This window comes from Bidens hawaiensis, unplaced genomic scaffold, assembly GCF_021521415.1.
Source record: "Bidens hawaiensis isolate Kalapana, Puna unplaced genomic scaffold, B.hawaiensis_p1.1 tig00013116_1, whole genome shotgun sequence".
Classification (NCBI taxonomy): Eukaryota; Viridiplantae; Streptophyta; class Magnoliopsida; order Asterales; family Asteraceae; genus Bidens; species Bidens hawaiensis.
The window spans coordinates 221254-242500 of record NW_027492106.1 but is presented as its reverse complement, the minus strand read 5'-3'; the positions used below and the strand labels follow the sequence as shown (position 1 = coordinate 242500).

At 37.5% G+C, this 21247-nt stretch overlaps 1 protein-coding gene across 1 annotated transcript in view; it reads right to left on the bottom strand.

The window, feature by feature from the left end:
* The window catches only part of LOC143543297 (histone acetyltransferase HAC1-like), a 19499-nt gene extending 13315 nt beyond the window's left edge, over positions 1-6184 (bottom strand). Inside the window, exons 1-5 of the mRNA XM_077035653.1 lie at positions 6094-6184; positions 3951-4232; positions 3139-3244; positions 2401-3019; positions 108-1684 (exon numbers count right to left, since the gene is read on the bottom strand). Of these exons, the coding sequence (XP_076891768.1) occupies positions 108-1684; positions 2401-3019; positions 3139-3244; positions 3951-4114 (2466 nt within the window). The 5' untranslated portion in view covers positions 4115-4232; positions 6094-6184. The remainder of the gene's footprint in view (positions 1-107; positions 1685-2400; positions 3020-3138; positions 3245-3950; positions 4233-6093) is intronic.
* Positions 6185-21247: the final 15063 nt, after the last annotated feature.

Here is a 21247-nt window from a genome sequence, read left to right as displayed (position 1 = left end):
TTGGCACAAGAATTCATACAAGAGATTATAGCATTTTACACAAAACAAACAAACAAATATATATATATATATATGCATATATATATACATATATTATAGATGCTAACCTGGCCGACCCACCGTCGGAGACCCGTTATATGTTCTCGAACCTGCTCCGGTGTGAACAATTCAATCATTGATACTCCCTTTATTTTTGGCTTCCCAGTTTTGGAGGTCTCGGCAACAAGTACCACATCATCCTGTTTAGCCGGGCCTACCTCTTTCTCTGTGTTAGAAAATGTCTGCTTAGGGTAACCTATGTCTTCATTTGACCCACCATCATTATTCGCCTCACCAGTATTCATGGAACTTGAAGAAACTTCTATCTTCACTTCAGCTGCCTCATATTTGAGCGGTTGGCAGGTGTCATGATCCTGAAGATCCAAAGTGGCCTTGTATTTGAGAGGTTGACAGGTGTCATGATCCTGAAGATCCAAAGTGGCCTTGTATTTGAGCGGTTGACAGATGTCCTGATCCTGAAGATCCAAAGTGGCCTCGTATTTGAGCGGTTGACAGGTTTCATGATCCTGAAGATCCAAAGTGGCCTTGTATTTGAGCGGTTGACAGGTGTCTTGATCCTGAAGATCCAGAGTTGCCTCATATTTGAGCGGTTGATAGGTGTCATGATCCTGAAGATCCTCAGATGTAATGGAAACTGGTATGATCGGGTTTTCGTTTTCTTTTTCAATTTCGATTTCATTTTGAGCAGCAGGCGGCTGCTCGATCTTGGTCCGTTTAATGGGGCGGTGGGAATCTTCTGAAGTATGATCACGGGATCTGTTACCCAACTGCGGGAGATCCTTAACGAGGACCCCGGGTCTTCGAACGAAATCATTTACAGGAACACACACAGGACAACTTTGGTCCTTGCAGTACTTGTGATGGTTAAGTAATTTCTTTGACCTATGACAGTGAGGAAATTGACATTCAGTGCCATCACAACATGATCTCATATGTTTCCACAATTTTTGAACAATGATACAATGTTGTTCGGGGCATTTTCCAGGTAGATAAATACATCTACGAGCATGTCGTAAGAACAAAATCCATCTTTGTTGATTCCTGAAACTGTCAGGTGACGGGTCAACTGGCCTTTCGGCAGGTATTGATGCTTCTAAAGATTGAATAGTATGAATGCTATTATCGTTATTATTATTATTCTGAATTTGTTTTGTCGTCTTATTTGATGAGTTACCTAATTCAAGTGACGGTTGTTGCAACCTTGACTGCCATTGACCTAGAGGTGTTGATGCTGGTTGACCCATAACATTATTTTGAGTGTCAACACCATGCAATTGACTACCTCTGGATGACAGGAATTGTTCACAAACTTGTGGCTCAGGTTTTATTTGACTGTCAACATTGGATACCAGTGGGGACCGCCCGTACCGAAATTGTTGATTCCGTTGTCTTGGAGGCTGAATTTGATGTTTCTGAAGTTGAAGAGGCTGCTGAGACCGCAACCGCGTCTCTGATTGATTCAAAGAAGGTTGAATGTTAGCGGCTTGACCGGAATTGTGCAAGTTTGACTGCTTGACCATCATGGGAGAGCTTGTTCTTTGTAATGCTGATAATTTTACCGAGTTCATGTTCATCTGTGATGTACCTGAGTTTGTGGGAACAAAGTAATTTCCTGATCCATCACCTGTAAAATTAGCCATATGAGCATAACATATAAGCTTGTGTACTAAACGAGCTGGAGTATGACCTCAAGTCGGCTCGCTAAAAGCTCGAATCAAGCTGATCATAAACGAGCTCAAGCCTGAACTCGAGCCTAAAAATAAGCTTGTTTAATAAAATGAGTCCAAGCTTCACTTATCGAGCTCGAGCCGCTCGTGAGCCTAGAGCAACCTATTATTTACATAATTATATTTAACATATTATATATATATATACACACACACACATGTTAATTATTAATAATTAATAAACGAGTTGAGCCCAAGCCGAGCTTGAGCTTGAAAAACTACTTACGAACCAAGCTCAAGCTTCAGAAATAGAACTCGAAACAAGCCAAGCTGACGGTTGAGCTCTAGTAAGTTAAACAAGCGCTCGGGTCGACTCGGCTCGCTTACACCCCCTGTAACTAGACTAGTAATAAATAGACATGGCCATTTCAATCCATTTATAATTTATTAACGACTGTTTTGATTCAGGTTCTGTTTATATCTTTAACAGGTCAAATGAGAAAAATCAAAACATTTAATTGAAAAGGAAATTCATCAAACAGACCAAAAGTTACTCAAACTGTATTGTTAACGCGTAAACCTCCTAAATCACGTTATTCACATAACTAGATTATAACTCTTATTATATAATCTTTGTAATCATATTTAGCATAAAAGGTATTTGTAACCGTACCATGAGTGATCTGTCCTTGATGTTGATAATGAGAGATTCCATCATGCGAATCTGTCATTAATCCGTCAGCATTACCCAAACTATTAACCGTTTGTGAGCTTTTACCCATCATCGTTAAATTCCCATTTAATGACTCGTTCGGAAACCCAAAAGACTTTTGAGCCAAAGTTGAGCTGATCCCCCCACTCGTATGCAAGATCTGGCTGTTTTGACCACCAACTTGTTGCTTCATTTGCAATGGCTGAGTCACCATAGTTGAGTCAAAACTCGAGTTCACATACGATTGGTTACTTGTGTTGTTATTAAATCCCGGGGTAGGCAACATTCTTTGTCCACCCGTTGATGAAACACCATCATGGTGTGTGCTTCTAGAAGACCCAAGGGTATTAATGGAAAAGCTTCCTTGATTGACACCTGATGACATCATCATATTATTACCGTGATTAGCAGATGATTGAGCCATTAAACTAGAGTTTCCACTTTGAGGCACACCAGGAGTTGGAATCATTTGTCCCATTGCAACATTAGCAGTACTTCGTTGCTGGTATTGTTGATTTTGACTGGCCTTGATAAAAGCATGTATACGACTTTCCAACGTGTCTACATTTAAATACTCCTCCTAAATAAGAAAAAAGAAGTGGGTGTTAATGATCCTGTCATATTGCAGATGTAAATTTCTATAAATTGTTAATGAAAGAACATTAATGCAGCATGTGAGAACATTTCATATAAAAGAACCTTTGTTGAAGCGGATTTAAATAAGCCTTCCTCCAAGCGTCTGACAATATCCATGATGTTATTCGGGGGTGCCTCTCGCTTTCGTCTTTGCATGAGGAACTTGTATCTAAGAAACATATATTACGATATATTAAGATTTAACATATATGGTGTATCAGTCATATTTTAGCACTAATCCATGAACCACATTGTTGAAAAAAAATGAAATATAAGTTTATGGCAAACCTATCAGGGCGCCATTGAGCTAATTACAAACACACCCTAATATTATAAATATTAACTATAATTAACAAGAAGATAAACATGAAACAGACAGTATCCAAAGGCCATTATCATGTAGACGCATGATAGATACCAAAATCAGCAAAATGCTTATATATGAGAAGTGATATTAAAAAGGATCAAAGGTGTCTTGGGTTCTTAAAGGAAAGGTGACTTAATTAATATTAGATACGAAAATAGTACAAATAAAGACACAAAAAGAAAATTAATTGTAGAAGCATTTCATAACGTTATGCGACAATCACTCACATCATGAAAGTTTTTAGGGTTAATAGAAAGTTGGCTAACAAACCACAAATAAGGTTCAACAATAAGGAAACATAAACCCCAGTGAATGATAACATTTTAGGTAGCCAGTTTGCCTACATTCAACGCCACGATGTGATCACTAAATAGTCAGCCCCCAAACAAAATTCCAACCCCCCCCCCTCCATTAAGATGGTAAGATAGTATACATGTTTGTAACACACAACTACACACATACACAAAGCATCTTCCTCATATGGAAACACATGCGAAAAAGAACTTACATCCTATCTTGTATAAACTGTCGTTCAGGTTCCATATTAAGCAGAGCATGGGGACCTTCAGAATTCTGCATAATATTATGTTGTGGTATGGAAGACAATGAAGTCCCCGCTTGATTGGTAACCTGCCTCGGGTACTGTCCTGCCATTTGAGCCTGTAAATTCATTTTTATCCCTAGCAAAAATATTTCATAACAAAATGTGACAATTCCAGACTTCCAATTAATAATGCCTAATCATATACTCCAAATGTATGAACAATTGAAGATTCAGCTTCCGCTTTCCCTGATAATAACAAACAGAACAATAGCAAAATAAGAACTCGAGTAAAATCACAATAACCTAGATTTTCAAATTATTTATAACTAAAATTTATCGCTTGTGTGAATATTCTCCAAGGTTACTTGTGAATAAATATGTGTGCTCGCATGCATGCACGTCTCAGATCACACGCTTTAACCTAAACCAGATACATTTCTATGGCAAATGCTACAAATAGAAGAATGCTAATTGCTTAATATCAGAAATGTGTAACAACAACTCAATCAGTAATGCAATAATCAATCTAACATCAAAGATAAAGCTATGATCAGCAACATTTTGAATTCACATTTAATTATACCAAGCATCAACCCTATCTTTGCCCCTTGCTTACAAAAGAACTTGAGTAAAATCACAATAACCTAGATCTCCAAATTATTTATCACTAAAATGTATGACTTGTTCGAATATTCTCCAAGGTTATTTGTGAATAAATTCGTGTGTGCGCGTCTGTGCATGTCTCAGATTACACATTTAACCTAAACCAGACACATTTCTAGGGCAAATGCTACAAACAAAAGAATGATAACCCCTTAATATAAAAGATGTGTAACAACAACTCACACAGTAATCCAATAATCAATCTAACATCAACGACAACGCTGTGATCAGTCAACATTTTGAATTCACATTAGATTATACTAAACATCAAACCCTATCTTCGCGCCTAGCTTGCATAAAAACTTGAGTAAAATCACAAAAACCTAGATTTCCAAAATATTTATCACTAACATTTATCGCTTGTTCGAATATTCTCAAAGGTTACATGTGAATAAATGTGTGTGTCCGTGCGCACATGCATGTCTCAGATTACACATTTTAACCTGAAACAGATACATTTCTAGAGCAAAGGCTACAAATAAAAGCTAGCTAATTGCTTAATATCAGAAATGCGTAACAACTCAATCAGCACTGCAATAATCAATCTAACATCAACGATGAAGCTGTGATAAGTAGACATTTTAAACTCACATTTGACTATACCAAACATCAAATCCTATCTTCGTTCAACTCGAGTTAAATCACAATAACCTAGATTTCCAAAAGATTTATCACTAAACTTTTAACTCGTTCGAATATTCTCCAAGGTTATTTGTGAATAAATGCGTATGTGTTCTCGCGTGCATGTCTCAGGTTACACATTTTAACCTAAACGAGATACATTTGTAGAGCAAATGCTACAGATAAAAGAAAGCTAGTTGCTTAACATCAGAAATTTATAACAGCAACTGAATCAGTATTGCAAAAATCAACCTAACATCAACGAAGCTGTGATAAGTCAACATTTTAATTTCACATTTGACTACACCAAACATCAAAATTCATACCCTATTTCTGCGCAACTAAAGTAAAATCACAATAACCTAGATTTCCAAAAGTTATCACTTTTTCAAATATTCTCCAAAATTATTCCTAAATAAAGGCGTGAGCGCGCGCGCATGCACGTCTCAGATTACACGATTTTAAACTAAAGCAGACACATTTGTAGGGCAAATGCTACAAGCAGAAGAAAGCAAACATCATAAATGTATAACAACAGCTCAATCAGCATTGCAACAATCAATGATAAACCTGTGATCAGTCAACATGTTGAATTCACATTCAATTACACAACTAAAAGTACAATTCGCAATCCAATTGCCGATTAAACGTCAAAATCAAACACATTATAAACAATTTGGAAGCTGCAATTAATCGTTCATTAAAACAACCAATTCCGATTCACGAGACCGCAATTAAACAATTAGAAACCAAAATTGATTGAAATGAAGCAACAATTAACCGAAACATAACGACAGATATATATGTATATATGTATATATACCTTTATTGATTGATTCAATCACGACGGACGTTCAACCCCAACGCGGACTTATGAAGTGAGGGAGAAAAGGGGTTGAAACTTTGTACGGCATACTTATATATATATATATATATATATATATATATATATATATATATAACAATTTGAATATATATTTACTTACAATTAAATGTGTGACTTAAATGTGTGACAAACCACAACTTATGATTACTTGTATTAATTAATTGTATTAAGTTTTGGTCTGAAAATAGAGATTTGTAAAGATTTTTTGTTGGGTAGACACTGAGAATGTATTTAAAACTTTTGACTATTGAATGTGAAAACAACAATTTGAATGATTTTACACTATTTAATGCTAAAGATTGTAAAGATAATTGATGAAATACTAATTTGAGAAGGGTGTGATATTAATTGGTATTATAATAGTCTTGACAAAATCAAGTGTTGAATTAATTTACTTAAATGTGTTATTTTGTATAGAGATGCGTGATTAGATTGTATCTTATCTTATGCTTAATTGAGTTTTGTGGAGGCTTATATCCGAGTTGCTTGTAAATTCGTTCAAGCAGTTCTAGTGTTTTTCTTAAAGAATAACTAAGAAATACGCTATATAGCATGCATTGTATAGTTATAGAAAATCTACCATGCTTAAAATGAAATATATTAACAAAAGCGGTTGGGGAAGTTAAGGAAAAGAAATAGAGAGCATGGTGGTAAAAAGTTGATCGATAACTATACATGACACACTTTTGAGAACTGATATAAATTTTGTTGCTTAAGTATCTTACACAAAGAATGTTTAAGTTTGAAACCAAAGTACCCACTTATTAATCATAATATCTTAATGATCGTGTTCTCTTTAAAGCTAACTAGTTTTTAGACACACGCGTTGCGTTGGGTCTTGACGAGGGTATTGTGTAGCCATATGTTAATGGAAGACATAACATTATTAATGTACTAATGTATATGTATATACTTAAGTTTCTTTTACATGAATTATGCGGGTGTTTGGCCTAGCTTTTATTTTATAGCTTATGTTTATATTTTAAAGTAGCTTATAACTTATTTTCTATTATTTGATAAGCTCGTCTTAAATGTTTGGATTAGTTTATAATCTACAAGTTGATTATGTATCTTAATAAGTTGTTAAATCCATCATTTTTAATTTGTTATAGTAATAAGTTGCTTCCATATTATTAATTCATCACCATTCGAAGGCAAATGGGTAATTTACCCCCTTAAACAAATAAGCTAAAAAGCCATATTCAAATAAGCTTCTTCAAATTAGCTTATATAAGCTTATAAGCCTAAGCTAAAAAAGCTAAACCAAACACCAAATTAAACTTATTTTATAAAAATAAAAATAAAAAAAGCTAGGCCAAACACCCCCTAAATAGAATGTTGTTTTCGTTGCCTATCATAGTGCCTAATTAGAAATGATATCCTCTTTTAATCAAATGTTCAGTTCTCCAATGATTTTCATTGCATCTCCCATTTCTTCGGCATCTCTTTTCTTTGCTCCTCTTCCCCATCTCTTTTAATCATATGCTATTAACCGGATGACACAAAACACTTTTTATGTCTACTCTTTATAAATGATTATAGTGTTAATTATGTTTGTAAACAATAACCATATGAATATTCAAACAAACTGGTTTTAGATAGTGTATGCTATAAAAATAGAATATTCAAACAAATTAATTTTAGATATTGTATGCTTTAAAAATCGACTTTGGGCGCATTTCAACATGTTTTGACATGTTTGTTTCTGATTATGATGCGTTATTCGACCGCCTTGACTAAAAAACGTAACCCTAATCAACCAATTAATGTTTTGACATGTTTCTTTCTAATTATGATGTGTTATTCGACCGCATTGACTATAAAACGCAGCCCTAATCAATCAATTAATCATCAAGTCGAAGTTAACACATCTACAATACCCCATCATTAACAGTAGATAAAAGTTAGTACTTTGTACATAAACGCACATCATCTTTTGCACATTAAGGCACAAAACTTCTTGCAACTACAGATTGCAACATAATCAAAACTTTGAAGGACAGTCTTGTTAGTGACCTCATCCAAACACTAGGTGCACTTAACAATTTAGTTTGAAATGATGCAACGAGCTAACTAAACTAAATACGGTTATTTCAAGAAAAAAATCCGATCACAATAAGAATGTCAAACAAACTAGTTACAAAAGAATCTGTGTTAATAATTAACGTAAAAAAAATAAAATAGATACAAAAATTTGACATTTAAAGCCAAGGGACACTACTAAATGGATCATAGTATCTGATAAGTCAACGTTCTGGCAACAAAATCGAGCTTTATTGCAAGGGTATGAATCCTCTAATGATATATTAATATTAGAGGCTGCAACTAATAGATCATTCATAGTGGCTCAGACTAATAGATCATCAAGTTAAGCATTCTATTCAACGCATGTGGTTAGCGCTCACCAGATTGTCACCTAGAGTTTCCAAAAGGGAACTCAACAACGGTCAACAGTCACTGTCGGCCACCACGATACACCAATGGCGGATCCAGGAAATTTTTTCACAGGGGTCGGAAATTCTAAGGGTCGATTATCTATCGTTGTAGTATTAAATTTTTCGGTATTTTCGGGCCGAGTCGGGACGGGTCACATAAAACAAAATTAAATTTTAAGTACAAAACAAAATTATATAAATCAGGAGGCGCATAGAGACATCAAGGCCCCGAGCGATGTGCGAAAGCGCACCGAATATGAATAACTTATACGTTTGTTATATAAACACAACGGCAACACCTAAAACTTTTAAATATGTGTGTATTTTATACATATAAAATAAAGAGAAAAAATAATAAATAACAAAAAATAGTAAAAAGATATGGTTAACTTGGAAAAAGAAAAATAAAGAAAGGTATACGGTAAGTTGAGTGAAACTAAAAACAATACTTCAAATTTATAGAAGCCATTTATCATTATGACTTCTTGTACTATTATTTGAAAAAGAATAAATAAGTTAGAAAATGATAAGGAGTGCACATAACGACAAGTACCTTAATAAAATATTAATTTTATGCTACTTCTCCCCCCACAATATTCACTTCACTGTTACGACCAGGGGCGGATCTATAGTAGAAATGGGTGGTTCCGGGTTTCGAAATAATAGTGTATTTGTATATATAAAACATTAGAGGAACCACCTTATAAATTAGGAAGGAACCACCTTAAAAACATTTGAAACGCTTGGCCAGCTGGTAAGGTGCTGGTTTTGTAACTTGAAGGTCACAAGTTCAATTCCGGATTTCCATATAATTTTTGAACTTTTTTTAACTACTGCACAACACATTTAGGGTTTTATTAGTCAAAAAATAAAACACACCGACACTAAACACAACGGCGCCTGCGATCTCCCCTGTCCCCTCGTCCCCATCGGCCGTTCCCCGACCACCACCGCAGCTTTTCCGGCCGTTCTCCAACCTCCTGCCTTCCTCTCCTCCTGTTTTCTACTCTTCCTCGAAGCTCGATTGCTCGAATCCTCCCACTTTGAAGGTAAGTTTGCATTCATTTGTTAAATGTTAATTGTTCTTGACTTGTTAATTGTTCTTGATTGCTAACTACTTAATTGTTAGGTTATTTGTTAAATTTAGTTTTAATGGCTTGTGGTCACGAATAATATATTTCAAATCATGGTTGTTGGTGTTGGGTGTTAAAATAGTTGGAAAGATAAGAGTGGTGGTGTTGGTGGATGTTTTTTGTTGAGGTAAGGTTAATTGTGTGAATATGGTTTCTAACCGGCCCGAACCTCAAACGGACCCGGAATTTATTATTGTATTTTTATTATGTAATGAACTTTGCCCGAACCATCTAACCGACCCGAACCTCAAACCGACCCGGAATTTTTTATACCCGATTCTATGAAATTGAATCATCTAAAAGTTGTGCACCACCTGAAAAAAATTCCTGGATCCGCCACTGGTTACGACCCGCCGCTGCAACTCTAGACTTGCCGGAATTTTCCCGGCAATGTTTCTTCTTCTTCGTTCTATCTTTTTTCCATCTTGTTTTATCGGTATTTCATAACCCCGTAGTCAAGCTGTAGATCCGCCACTGCGATACACCAGTCTGAGTTTATTCGCCACCGTACTTCCACCACTATCATAGACAACCGGAAATACACCGTCGCATAGGGTTCCGAAATCGAAAGCAATAGGTACGAAGACGGAGGCGTCGCCCAAAACCTAAAATCAGATTAAATCATGACCGAAGACATAAGTGGGAGATTATGTTTGACGGTTGGTTATGCAGCTTGTGTGCTTTATCGAATTTATATATACTCTTTAGACCTAGTTAACTTATTAAATCACACATGCTAAGTAACCAATACGTTGAAGGTAAACATGAAGAGCCAGCACACGTGTAAGGTAACCAATATGTGGAAGGTAGACAACAAAACGACAACAAATAAAACAGCAAAGTGTATAACTTTTAAAGCTAAGTGACAATCTTTAAAACATGTTGTACATTTTTGAAACACAATTACCGTCAAGAAAGTTGCAAACTAATAAGATATATAATAAGTAGCCACACATGTTTACAGAGATAAAGTTCTTATGCATGAAAAGAATGGACACTCTTTTAGAAAATATGCATAACATGTTGCATTCATCTCCCATCAGTTCATCATAGTAAAATGACTTTCTAGATCAAAACATACATTCATGTAAATAACTGTAAAATAATGAAAATCCCGTAAAGTGTAATGTATTATTGATCAACTATATATAGAAGTACAATAAGATAAATACAATAAAACATAATCAAATACAATCTCCTAATTATAATAATACTACAATACTAAAACTCTAATATGATATTCTTCTACTATATTCTCTAACATTCCCCGCAGTCAGAGTGGTAGGAAATCGGACGCTCGGACTGGAGCGCAAAGCTTGTGAAGATACACGCGATCGGCAGTGAGCAAAAACTCGATCAGTTATAGGATCTAAGAAGATCACTGGTGGCATGACCGTGGTCAGGCGGCTAAGCATGATGATAGGAGCTTCGACTGCGATGGCAAGAGCTATGATTGAGTCGGCCGAAGCAACGACTTGACGGCAAAGAAACAAAAATTAAATATTCCGAATAATAAAACTAAAAAAGAAAATAAAAAAAAATTCCAAAGAAAAAACTAAAACCTAATAAAATATAAATAAAATTTCATTCAGTAGAACCGAAAATAAAACCCAAAATTTCAATTTAAAAAACAATCGATAATTGGAGATGAGGGTTAAAACTGTTTTTTTCTAAAATAAAAGGAAATTTATTGGATCAAAAGAAAAGAAAATAGAGAAAATAAAAGAAAAACGAAGAGAATCAAAGAAAACTAAAAAAAACTAACTAAAAGAAAACTCAAAAACGTAGTTGACCCTGATTAAAAGAGTGGGGGTAAAAAAAAGATAATAAAGATTCAATAATTTAAAACGTGGTAACACATGTGTTACGCTCGGAACCGAACTGTGCAGACAGCTCCAACTAATAAAGGGTTCTACTCGTAATTGAACGAAAAAAATACGGCTGCAGCTGTGTTGGCTACAATATGATATTCTTCTACTATATTCTCTAACAATAACTTTGACCTTTGTAATAAATAATCAACACAGATTAAGAGACAAGATTGTCCACTAAGAGATCTTACTCTTTTTAATAATCCGATAATAACTTTTGTAGTTTCATTTTCACTTCTAAGAGAAAACTAATGGAATGGAATATATTGGTTTATTTTGTGAAGTAGTGTGCATATACTAAGTCGTTTATGAATAACTTCAGTTTTAACTTATTTTGGTTTTATGGGTATTGTAGGGGTATGGTACTAAACCCGGTTTTACGACCCTAAATTTATTATGTTTGGCTTATTTTATTATATGGACTAATACAATGTTATTGAGCTGAGGGGGTTTTGTGGAGGTAACCCTAACTGGGCTAGGCCCATTAGGGTACCATGATGGTGGCCATGGGGCTCTCTATATAAGGAGGTCTCCACCTCCTTATTAAGGGGTCATGCTCAATAAGAGCCACCACCACTTTTTGTGTCTGTAAACAAGAGATCTTTGAGATATCTTAGCAGTCACCTCCACACCCCCGAAAAACCATTGCAGGTCTCAAGCAACCGGAGGAGAAGATCAAGACGTGGTTCGTTCATCTCGAAAATCCGTGGAAACATCGTCATGGATCAGGTCAGATTCATTTCATGCTTCGACATTGGCGCCATCCGTGGGACCGCAACGAACTACCCTTCGATCTTCATCTCGGCTGTCAGATCTCCCCCAGGAAAAACCCAGATCTGGAAGTTTACAGAAAAAGGCTTCAAGGCTTGTTCTGTTAAAGCTCAAAAAGATCCATAGATCTAAAAGAGGCTTCCAGATCTGTGCAAAAAGAAACTGCCTGATTCGAATGATCAAGTCTCCGGATCTGTGATGGTTTTAAATCCGCTCCGAGCTTCAGATCTATCTAGATCCGATTTACAGATTTAGATCTGGGTTACAGACCTGGATTTTGGGTTTAAAATTACAGATCTAACTCTTAAATTGCAGATCCAAAAATTACCAGACTTCCGCCGCCATGTACGCGCGCCCGCGAATTCTCACTCCGCAGCCGTGCATGTGCCGCCGCGGGAACCACCACGTGGGTTTTGCGCAAAAGACCTCCGCCATGCACGCGCGCTCGCGAGTCACCACTCCATCGCCGTGCATGCGCGCATCAGGCCACGCGCCAAGCCTAAAGGTCGGGAATCCTCATAATATCCCATATGGCTACGCGCCATACTTAAAGGTCGGGAATCCTCATAATATCCCATATGGCTACGCGCCATACTTAAAGGTCGGGAATCCTCATAATATCCCATATGGCTACGCGCCACACTTAAAGGTCGGGAATCCTCATAACATCCCATATGGCTACGCGCCATACTTAAAGGTTGGGAATCCTCATAACATCCCATATGGCTACGCGCCATACTTAAAGGTTGGGAATCCTCATAATATCCCATATGGCTACACGCCATACTTAAAGGTTGGGAATCCTCATAATATCCGATATGGCTACACGCCATACTTAAAGGTTGGGAATCCTCATAATATCCCATATGGCTACGCGCCATACTTAGGGTTGGGAATCCTCATAAACCCATCAGGCCAAGCGCCAAAACTTAAAGGCTGGGAATCCTCATAAACCCATACGGCTTCGCGCCACATGCTCACACATATCACACAGTCTACGCGCACGGGCACGCAACATCTGCGCGTGGCGCGGGAAATAAAGTCTACGCGCACGCGCATGCAACATCTACGCGTGGCGCATAACACAAAGCCAGAGCCTATGCGCACGCGCATGCAACATCTGCGCGCGTCGCCTGACGCGCAGTCTACGCGCACGCGCAAGCTTCATTATTATTATAGCTCGTAAGCCGCAACTCGCGCAAGCTTCATTATTATTATAGCTCGTAAGCCGCTCTCGCGCAAGCTTTATTATTCATACAGCTCATAAGACGCCTCGCGCGCAAGCTGTTATTATTCTTATAGCTCGTAAGACGCCTCGCGCGCAAGCTTTATTATTCATACAGCTCATAAGACGCCTCGCGCGCAAGCTGTTATTATTCTTATAGCTCGTAAGACGCCACGCGCGCAGGCTGCATTATTCTCATAGATCCGTAAGTCGCCTCGCGCGCAGGCTTAATTATTTTTACAGCTCGTAAGTCGCCTCACGCGCGCAAGCTTTATTATTCATACAGCTCATAAGACGCCTCGCGCGCAAGCTGTTATTATTTTTACAGCTCGTAAGTCGCCTCACGCGCGCAAGCTTTATTATTCATACAGCTCATAAGACGCCTCGCGCGCAAGCTGTTATTATTCTTATAGCTCGTAAGACGCCACGCGCGCAAGCTTTATTATTCATACAGCTCATAAGACGCCTCGCAAGCAAGCTGTTATTATTCTTATAGCTCGTAAGAGGCCACGCGCGCAAGCTTTATTATTCATACAGCTCATAAGACGCCTCGCGCGCAAGCTGTTATTATTCTTATAGTTCGTAAGACGCCACGCGCGCGGGCTGCATTATTCTCATAGATCCGTAAGTCGCCTCGCGCGCAGGCTTAATTATTTTTACAGCTCGTAAGTCGCCTCACGCGCGCAAGCTTTATTATTCATACAGCTCATAAGACGCCTCGCGCGCAAGCTGTTATTATTGTTACAGCTCGTAAGTCGCCTCACGCGCGCAAGCTTTATTATTCATACAGCTCATAAGACGCCTCGCGCGCAAGCTGTTATTATTCTTATAGCTCGTAAGACGCCACGCGCGCAAGCTTTATTATTCATACAGCACATAAGACGCCTCGCGCGCAAGCTGTTATTATTCTTATAGCTCGTAAGACGCCACGCGCGCAAGCTTTATTATTCATACAGCTCATAAGACGCCTCGCGCGCAAGCTGTTATTATTCTTATAGCTCGTAAGACGCCTCGCGCGCAAGCTTTATTATTCATACAGCTCATAAGACTCCTCGCGCGCAAGCTGTTATTATTCTTATAGCTCGTAAGACGCCACGCGCGCAGGCTGCATTATTCTCATAGAGCCGTAAGTCGCCTCGCGCGCAGGCTTAATTATTTTTACAGCTCGTAAGTCGCCTCACGCGCGCAAGCTTTATTATTCATACAGCTCATAAGACGCCTCGCGCGCAAGCTGTTATTATTCTTATAGCTAGTAAGACGCCACGCGCGCAGGCTGCATTATTCTCATAGATCCGTAAGTCGCCTCGCGCGCAGGCTTAATTATTTTTACAGCTCGTAAGTCGCCTCACGCGCACAAGCTTTATTATTCATACAGCTCGTAAGACGCCTCGCGCGCAAGCTTTATTATTCATACAGCTCATAAGACGCCTCGCGCGCAATCTGTTATTATTCTTACAGATCGTAAGACGCCTCGCGCGCAAGCTTTTATTATTCATATAGCTCGTAAGACGCCACGCGCGCAAGCTTAATTATTTTTACACCTCCTTATTAAGGGGTCATGCTCAATAAGAGCCACCACCACTTTTTGTGTCTGTAAACAAGAGATCTTTGAGATTTCTTAGCAGTCACCTCCACACCCCCGAAAAACCATTGCAGGTCTCAAGCAACCGGAGGAGAAGATCAAGACGTGGTTCGTTCATCTCGAAAATCCGTGGAAACATCGTCATGGATCAGGTCAGATTCATTTCATGCTTCGACATAGGGCGTATAGGATCGAAAAGGGGAAATTGATATGCTCCACCCATATTCAATATTTAGTGTACGTGTTGGTTTAGTTTAAGATTGAGTGGAATTTGAATGAGAGTGCGTGTAAGTTTTAAATTGGGAATGTGTAACTAATCGTTTACAGACTTGGGCATTGAAGCGAGACTTCAGCTCCATGACGGGGCTTTGATCCGTGCCTTCCAAGTCCTTCACTCCCATGTCATTTGGATGGGGGTTTTCCCAGAGCCGTCTCAAAGTTTTTGAAGGCCTAAAGCGGAACTAAAATGTTGAGGTTTTTTTTAAAAAACAATTTGATATAAACCCTCCTCCTTTACCCGGGCTTGGGACCGGCGATAATAAACTATTAAGTTTATAGTTGGCGGAGTTAAATTTTTTTTTTTAAAATAAAATTTTGTATGTAAATATATTTATATGAAATTTACTTTTCTTGCTTTATTTGATGCAAACTGTTTAATTAAATATTCATAAGCAAGTTTTTCAAAAAAATATTCATAATCAGCTTTTATTTTCTGTTTCTTTAACCTTTTTGAATGACCCGATTTAAACTTCCGAATTCTGTTTGACATTTTAAAAATCTAAGTATCTAATATAAATAATCTAAAATTCGAAGTACCAAAAAATAGCATGAAATTCACAGAAGGTCTAAGTAGCAAAAATCAGGAACTATGCACAAATTATAAACGAATTCAAAATAGAGATTAGTAGGCTGCGTACCTTTAAGGCTTCAAAATCAAGTCAGTAGGAATGATAGTCAAGCCTTAGCACCAAATAAATCAAATTAAGAATTGGGGCTTCCGGCTTCCGATCACACCTTCGAATTAGGGCTTCCACCTTAACGATTTCAGATTTTAAGAATCAAAATCAAGCCTTAGAATTAGTAAATTTCAGATTCAAGTACTCAAAATAAATCTTACAATCAATTTGGGGTAGGGGGAATATGAATAATTCTTCATCTTTAATATTCAACAACACAATGGACGATGAAATTAGAACGTTGGAGGCCGCTTGGAACTTGTAATCTACAGGTCTCTTCAGTTTCTTGCAGACCCTACTTTTGATATGTCGTCCGTCCTTCTGATTTTTTTAACCCTATCAATCATTCACGGGTAATAGTAGAAAGGAATTGGGCCTTTCTTTAGTGAGTGGCCCATTTTTAACAATAGAAAGAAACTGGGCCTTCATTTACATTTGTGGCCCATTTTTAACCTATATATTATATACATCATATAATAGCCTAACAAAATTGCAGGCCCAAGGCGATGGCCTGATTTGGCTGGCCCATGGGCCGGGCCTGGGTTTTCCTCGCATTGGAGGCGCTCTTAGTTCTATCTGATATTATGTTCTTGTATTATCTAGATAGTTAACAATGCATTCATGAATAATATACTTGAAGCTTGAATGCATTAAAGAATTTCATTAACGTGGAAATGGCTAACTTATGAATAAAATACATATTAAACATACACAATCGTTGTATGTTTGATCTTCAATTTCATGATATCAAAGATCTGTAGTGTATTTCTGGTTGATTAATAGGTGTTCAAATAATACATGTTGGAATTTATTTAGTATATTTATATTAAGTAATGACTATGAGGAAGAATTGATCTATTGTTTTTACAGAGATTAAAAATACTTTAGTTTCATACATGTTTCCTCATATATGTTCATATTACATTAGAAGCTCGTTAATCAGTCATCCACAAGCCCATAAAATAAGGTGAATGCAGTTGTGTATTTATAACTCATGGATACCTTGAGGCCTTACTGATAAACTCCAATTAGACCCCACTTCATCTTTGCTTGGTCTGCTGGCATTTTAGAAGCAACGATGATGGAGGGTCTAACTTGAGTTTTATCAGCGAAGTGATGGTACGTGAAAACCATCTCTGGTTTCTTGTTTGATCGTGCAGCTACCTTTAAGAAAAACGAGTTATACCATTCTACAATGTTGTTAGGGGGTCTGGACTTCAGGTGAACTTAACGTGTCATATATATCACTATATGTTATATTAGGTGAATAACGAGTTATATCACATATATGTTATCAAGTTCTTATTTATTTAGATAGTTAAGAACGCAATCATTTATATATGAAGCTTGAATACATTAAAGAAACTCATTAAGAAAATGGTACTTCATGTGGGCTTTCTTAACAAAAAAAAAAAAAATTAAAAACCACTATATGTAAATGTTGCACAAATTTTTCTGGTTCAAGTGTATCTTATCTTTATCACGGACAAATTTCTTTGATTAACAATAATTGTAGTTTTACCAATATTTACAAGTTCCTTATTTTCTTTCTTCCCCATAAAGAAAATAGGGTAATTAAGTGGTATACTATATGTATATATGCACGTTTAGCATTTCTTCTAACAACCTATGCATTTTGTTATCATTTCTAATTGGACAATCCATTAATCCAACTAGTAGAGGACTATAAATTGATCATTTTTTTTATTTCCGTTGAAAATTAGGAATAGATGGGATGTCTTGTCTATAGGACCCGTTTCACTACTTTAGCTATAATAGAAGTATACCCCTGGATCGGATCGGAATCTGGGAAGTACTCATTGATCATTTCTACCAATTTAAAGCCCAAAATTCTTTTTATACGCAGAAATACACTTACATAATCTCTATTATGAATCCTTTGTGAACCTTAGTGTTCCTATCTATTCACTCATTTTTATCCATCTACTTCTGGGTAATACATATGGTAACAAATAGTAAAAACCTCATAAAATTGATCTTTTGAACCCGCTTCAAATCATGATGACTATCAATAAATCTTGTGTAAGGCCCCGTTACCGGTGCCTCACATTTGGACGTCGGATTTACTCATTCACATAGTTCTAATAATCAGAGTTAATAAAAACATTCGCGGAAAATAAAATTTTCATAAAACATTACACAATAATCCATAATTCGTCTTAAATAACATATTGTCTTTAAAGCATAAACTAATAAACGTCTTTGGTCTTTCGATGCCAACCTCTTATTCGATGCCACGTGTCCCTCTCAAGCGAGCTGCCTCATTCTACTCACCTGTGTGCATACTAAAAGTCAGCTACGCTGAGTGAGTTATAGTTAATCACATAACATACAATACATTCAAAACTACGTACTTTCATACTTTCGTTTATCATATACTTACCTTACGTTTTAAAGAGCATTACGCCCTATAACCTTCGCATATATTATTAGGGTATGCAACCCTTTAACCTTCGCATATATTATTAGGGTATGCAACCCTTTATCCTTCGCATATATTATTAGGGTATGCAACCCTTTAACCTTACCTTACATTTCATTATCATATCCATACAATTAATACCATACACAACATAATCGTACATACTCCCTTATTCATATACGCATTTCATACATACTATACTATACTTACCTTAACAATACGTTCAATACCCGAAGGTCGTTCACGTACTGTCAAGCATACATACATAACTATCACAATCGTCAATAAGACATACACTTACCATTTAAGGTAAGTGTATTAACATTCACATCGATTATGCACACAGCCCCGAAAAACATGACAAGGAAATGGGGCTAGAAACTCACCTGAAGTCGGTTACGTTCACCGTTGATGGTAATCCCTTTCTTCAGTTGTGCACGGCTGACTGTATAATAATTACACGTATCAATTAACTATCACTACTCGTATCATCTTTCTAGTCTTAATTATTACCCACAACGAACGGGGGTCCGGGGGCAGCGCCCCTGGCAGCCCCTGACAGGGTCCAAGGGGCAGAGCCCCTGGCTGGGGTCGAGCTGCCAGGTCAGCTTGGAAAATTTTATTCACATTAACTGTCTTAACACATTTTCCATTAGGATTTTAATTTATTTTCTAATTCGTTAACTCATTTTCATGACGAATTAAGTCTGATTCCTATCTGATTCGTTACCTTAAATGTAAGCGAACATACGTGTTAGGCGAACTTAATTTAATCGAACTTAAGCTTTCAAGCGAACCTAAACTTTAGCGAATTTAAGTGTAGGCGAACTTAAGTAAGCGAAGTTAATCATTCGGCGAACTTAGCCTTAGGCGAAATTAATGTTAGGCGAACTTAGTACTCGGCGAACATGCTTGGCGAACATGCAGGTGAACTTACCGGCGAACTTACTAGGGAACGAAGTTGATCAGGAGCGAACTTGGCATGCAACGAAGTTATTCGGCTACAGCCCTGTTCGTCCTCAATCCTCCCCGTAATCACCATCGTTCAACCTGAAATCCCCGGGTATGGCATTTAACCATCCCGCGATCATTCCTGTGGTCGTTTTGGATTTGCTTTGGCCTGAAAACATGTAAAGTTTGGACCTTTAATTTCAAAAACGTTCAATACAAGACCTTCGGTTTATCTTAAACGATTCGCAAGCAGACGCGGGTTTTTCTTAAGTTTGTTTCTAACATCGAGTTCACAACTTTACGTTCCATTTACACCCGGTCTAATCTCGTTCTAAGTTTCAAGGTTAACTGTCACACCCGGCCCTAAACGGCGGAAACAGCCGGGTGCGCGCGAGTGGGAATTGATAATCAAGCACGGGTCATTGCAAACATTCAAATAAATTTTCCATTGCGCATGAAATGTCTAGTACAAAATACATTACATTGTTTAGAATTACATATAAAAACATCCACATATGAAAAACGTTGAAGATTTCCGCGCCATATCCCCTTACACGGCGGGAACAACCACGCGTGTGGAAGGGATAGAACTAAAATCTTCCAAAAACCATTTTTATAGATGTTCTGCGTGAAGTGCTCTATGTGTGACTCCTTGCGCTACTAATTATCACCTGAAAGACACGTAAAAACATTTGAATCAGTATAAACTGAGTGAGTTCACAAGTTTTGGTGACTTGATAAATCGTATTGCATCATATCCTTGATAAAACCATATTGAAACATATTTCTGATAACACCGTTAAAACATATGCTTGATAAAGCCGTCCCGCGGGTTACGCGCGGACATTTCTGAAAACCGTGCTCGTCCATGCAAAGTGGCGCTGCCACTACGAGCGAAAATAATACCGTCCCGCGGGTTACGCGCGGACGTTGTGCTCGGAAAACTAGGCGCTCGTCCATGCAAAGAGGTGCGACCCCTACGAGCGGGCTTTACAACCAGTAGTACTACCCCATGACCATACTAGGCACTCGTCTATGCAAAGAGGTGCGACCCCTACGAGCGGGTTGATCAAACACAGTAGTCCCTACCCTTAGAGTTCCATTGACGAAGTGATCACTTTCTTGTTCTTGCGCACTCACATTGAAAACCAAGATAAACACCATGAACAGATAATCGCTTGCATTGCTTGTAAATATACCATGATAAAACATAATTTAAACACGTGTCCCTCGCCCCGAAAACAGTTTAAAAACAGTGAAAATAGGGGCTGTGAGACTCACCTGTGATTCTTGTTAAGTGATGGTTTAGAGAGAGATTAAACGAGATTCGGGTTTCCTGATGTTAGCCTCGAAATTGGAAGTCTAAAATATGTTTAAATAACAAGAAATATGTATATTAAGATCAAGAAATCGAAGAATATAAGGGTTGGTCAGGAAAGTAAATCTTAAGACTAAAGTTTCGGCTTACCTAGTGATGGAAACGGAACTGGAAACGGATGCTCGGGAGATGGTTAGTGCAGAATTACAGGTTTAAGAGAGGAGTTTGAAGTGTGTTTGTGTGATATTTTTATTCAAGAATTGATACTTATTTATAGGCAAATTCAAGGGAACACAATCCCTTGATTTAGGGGATTGAAATCTTATCATATTGGGTGTAATGATGACAAGGTATTGGGGTTTATTATTATTTATTTTAGGGATGGGGGTGATGGTCCTAGGGAGTG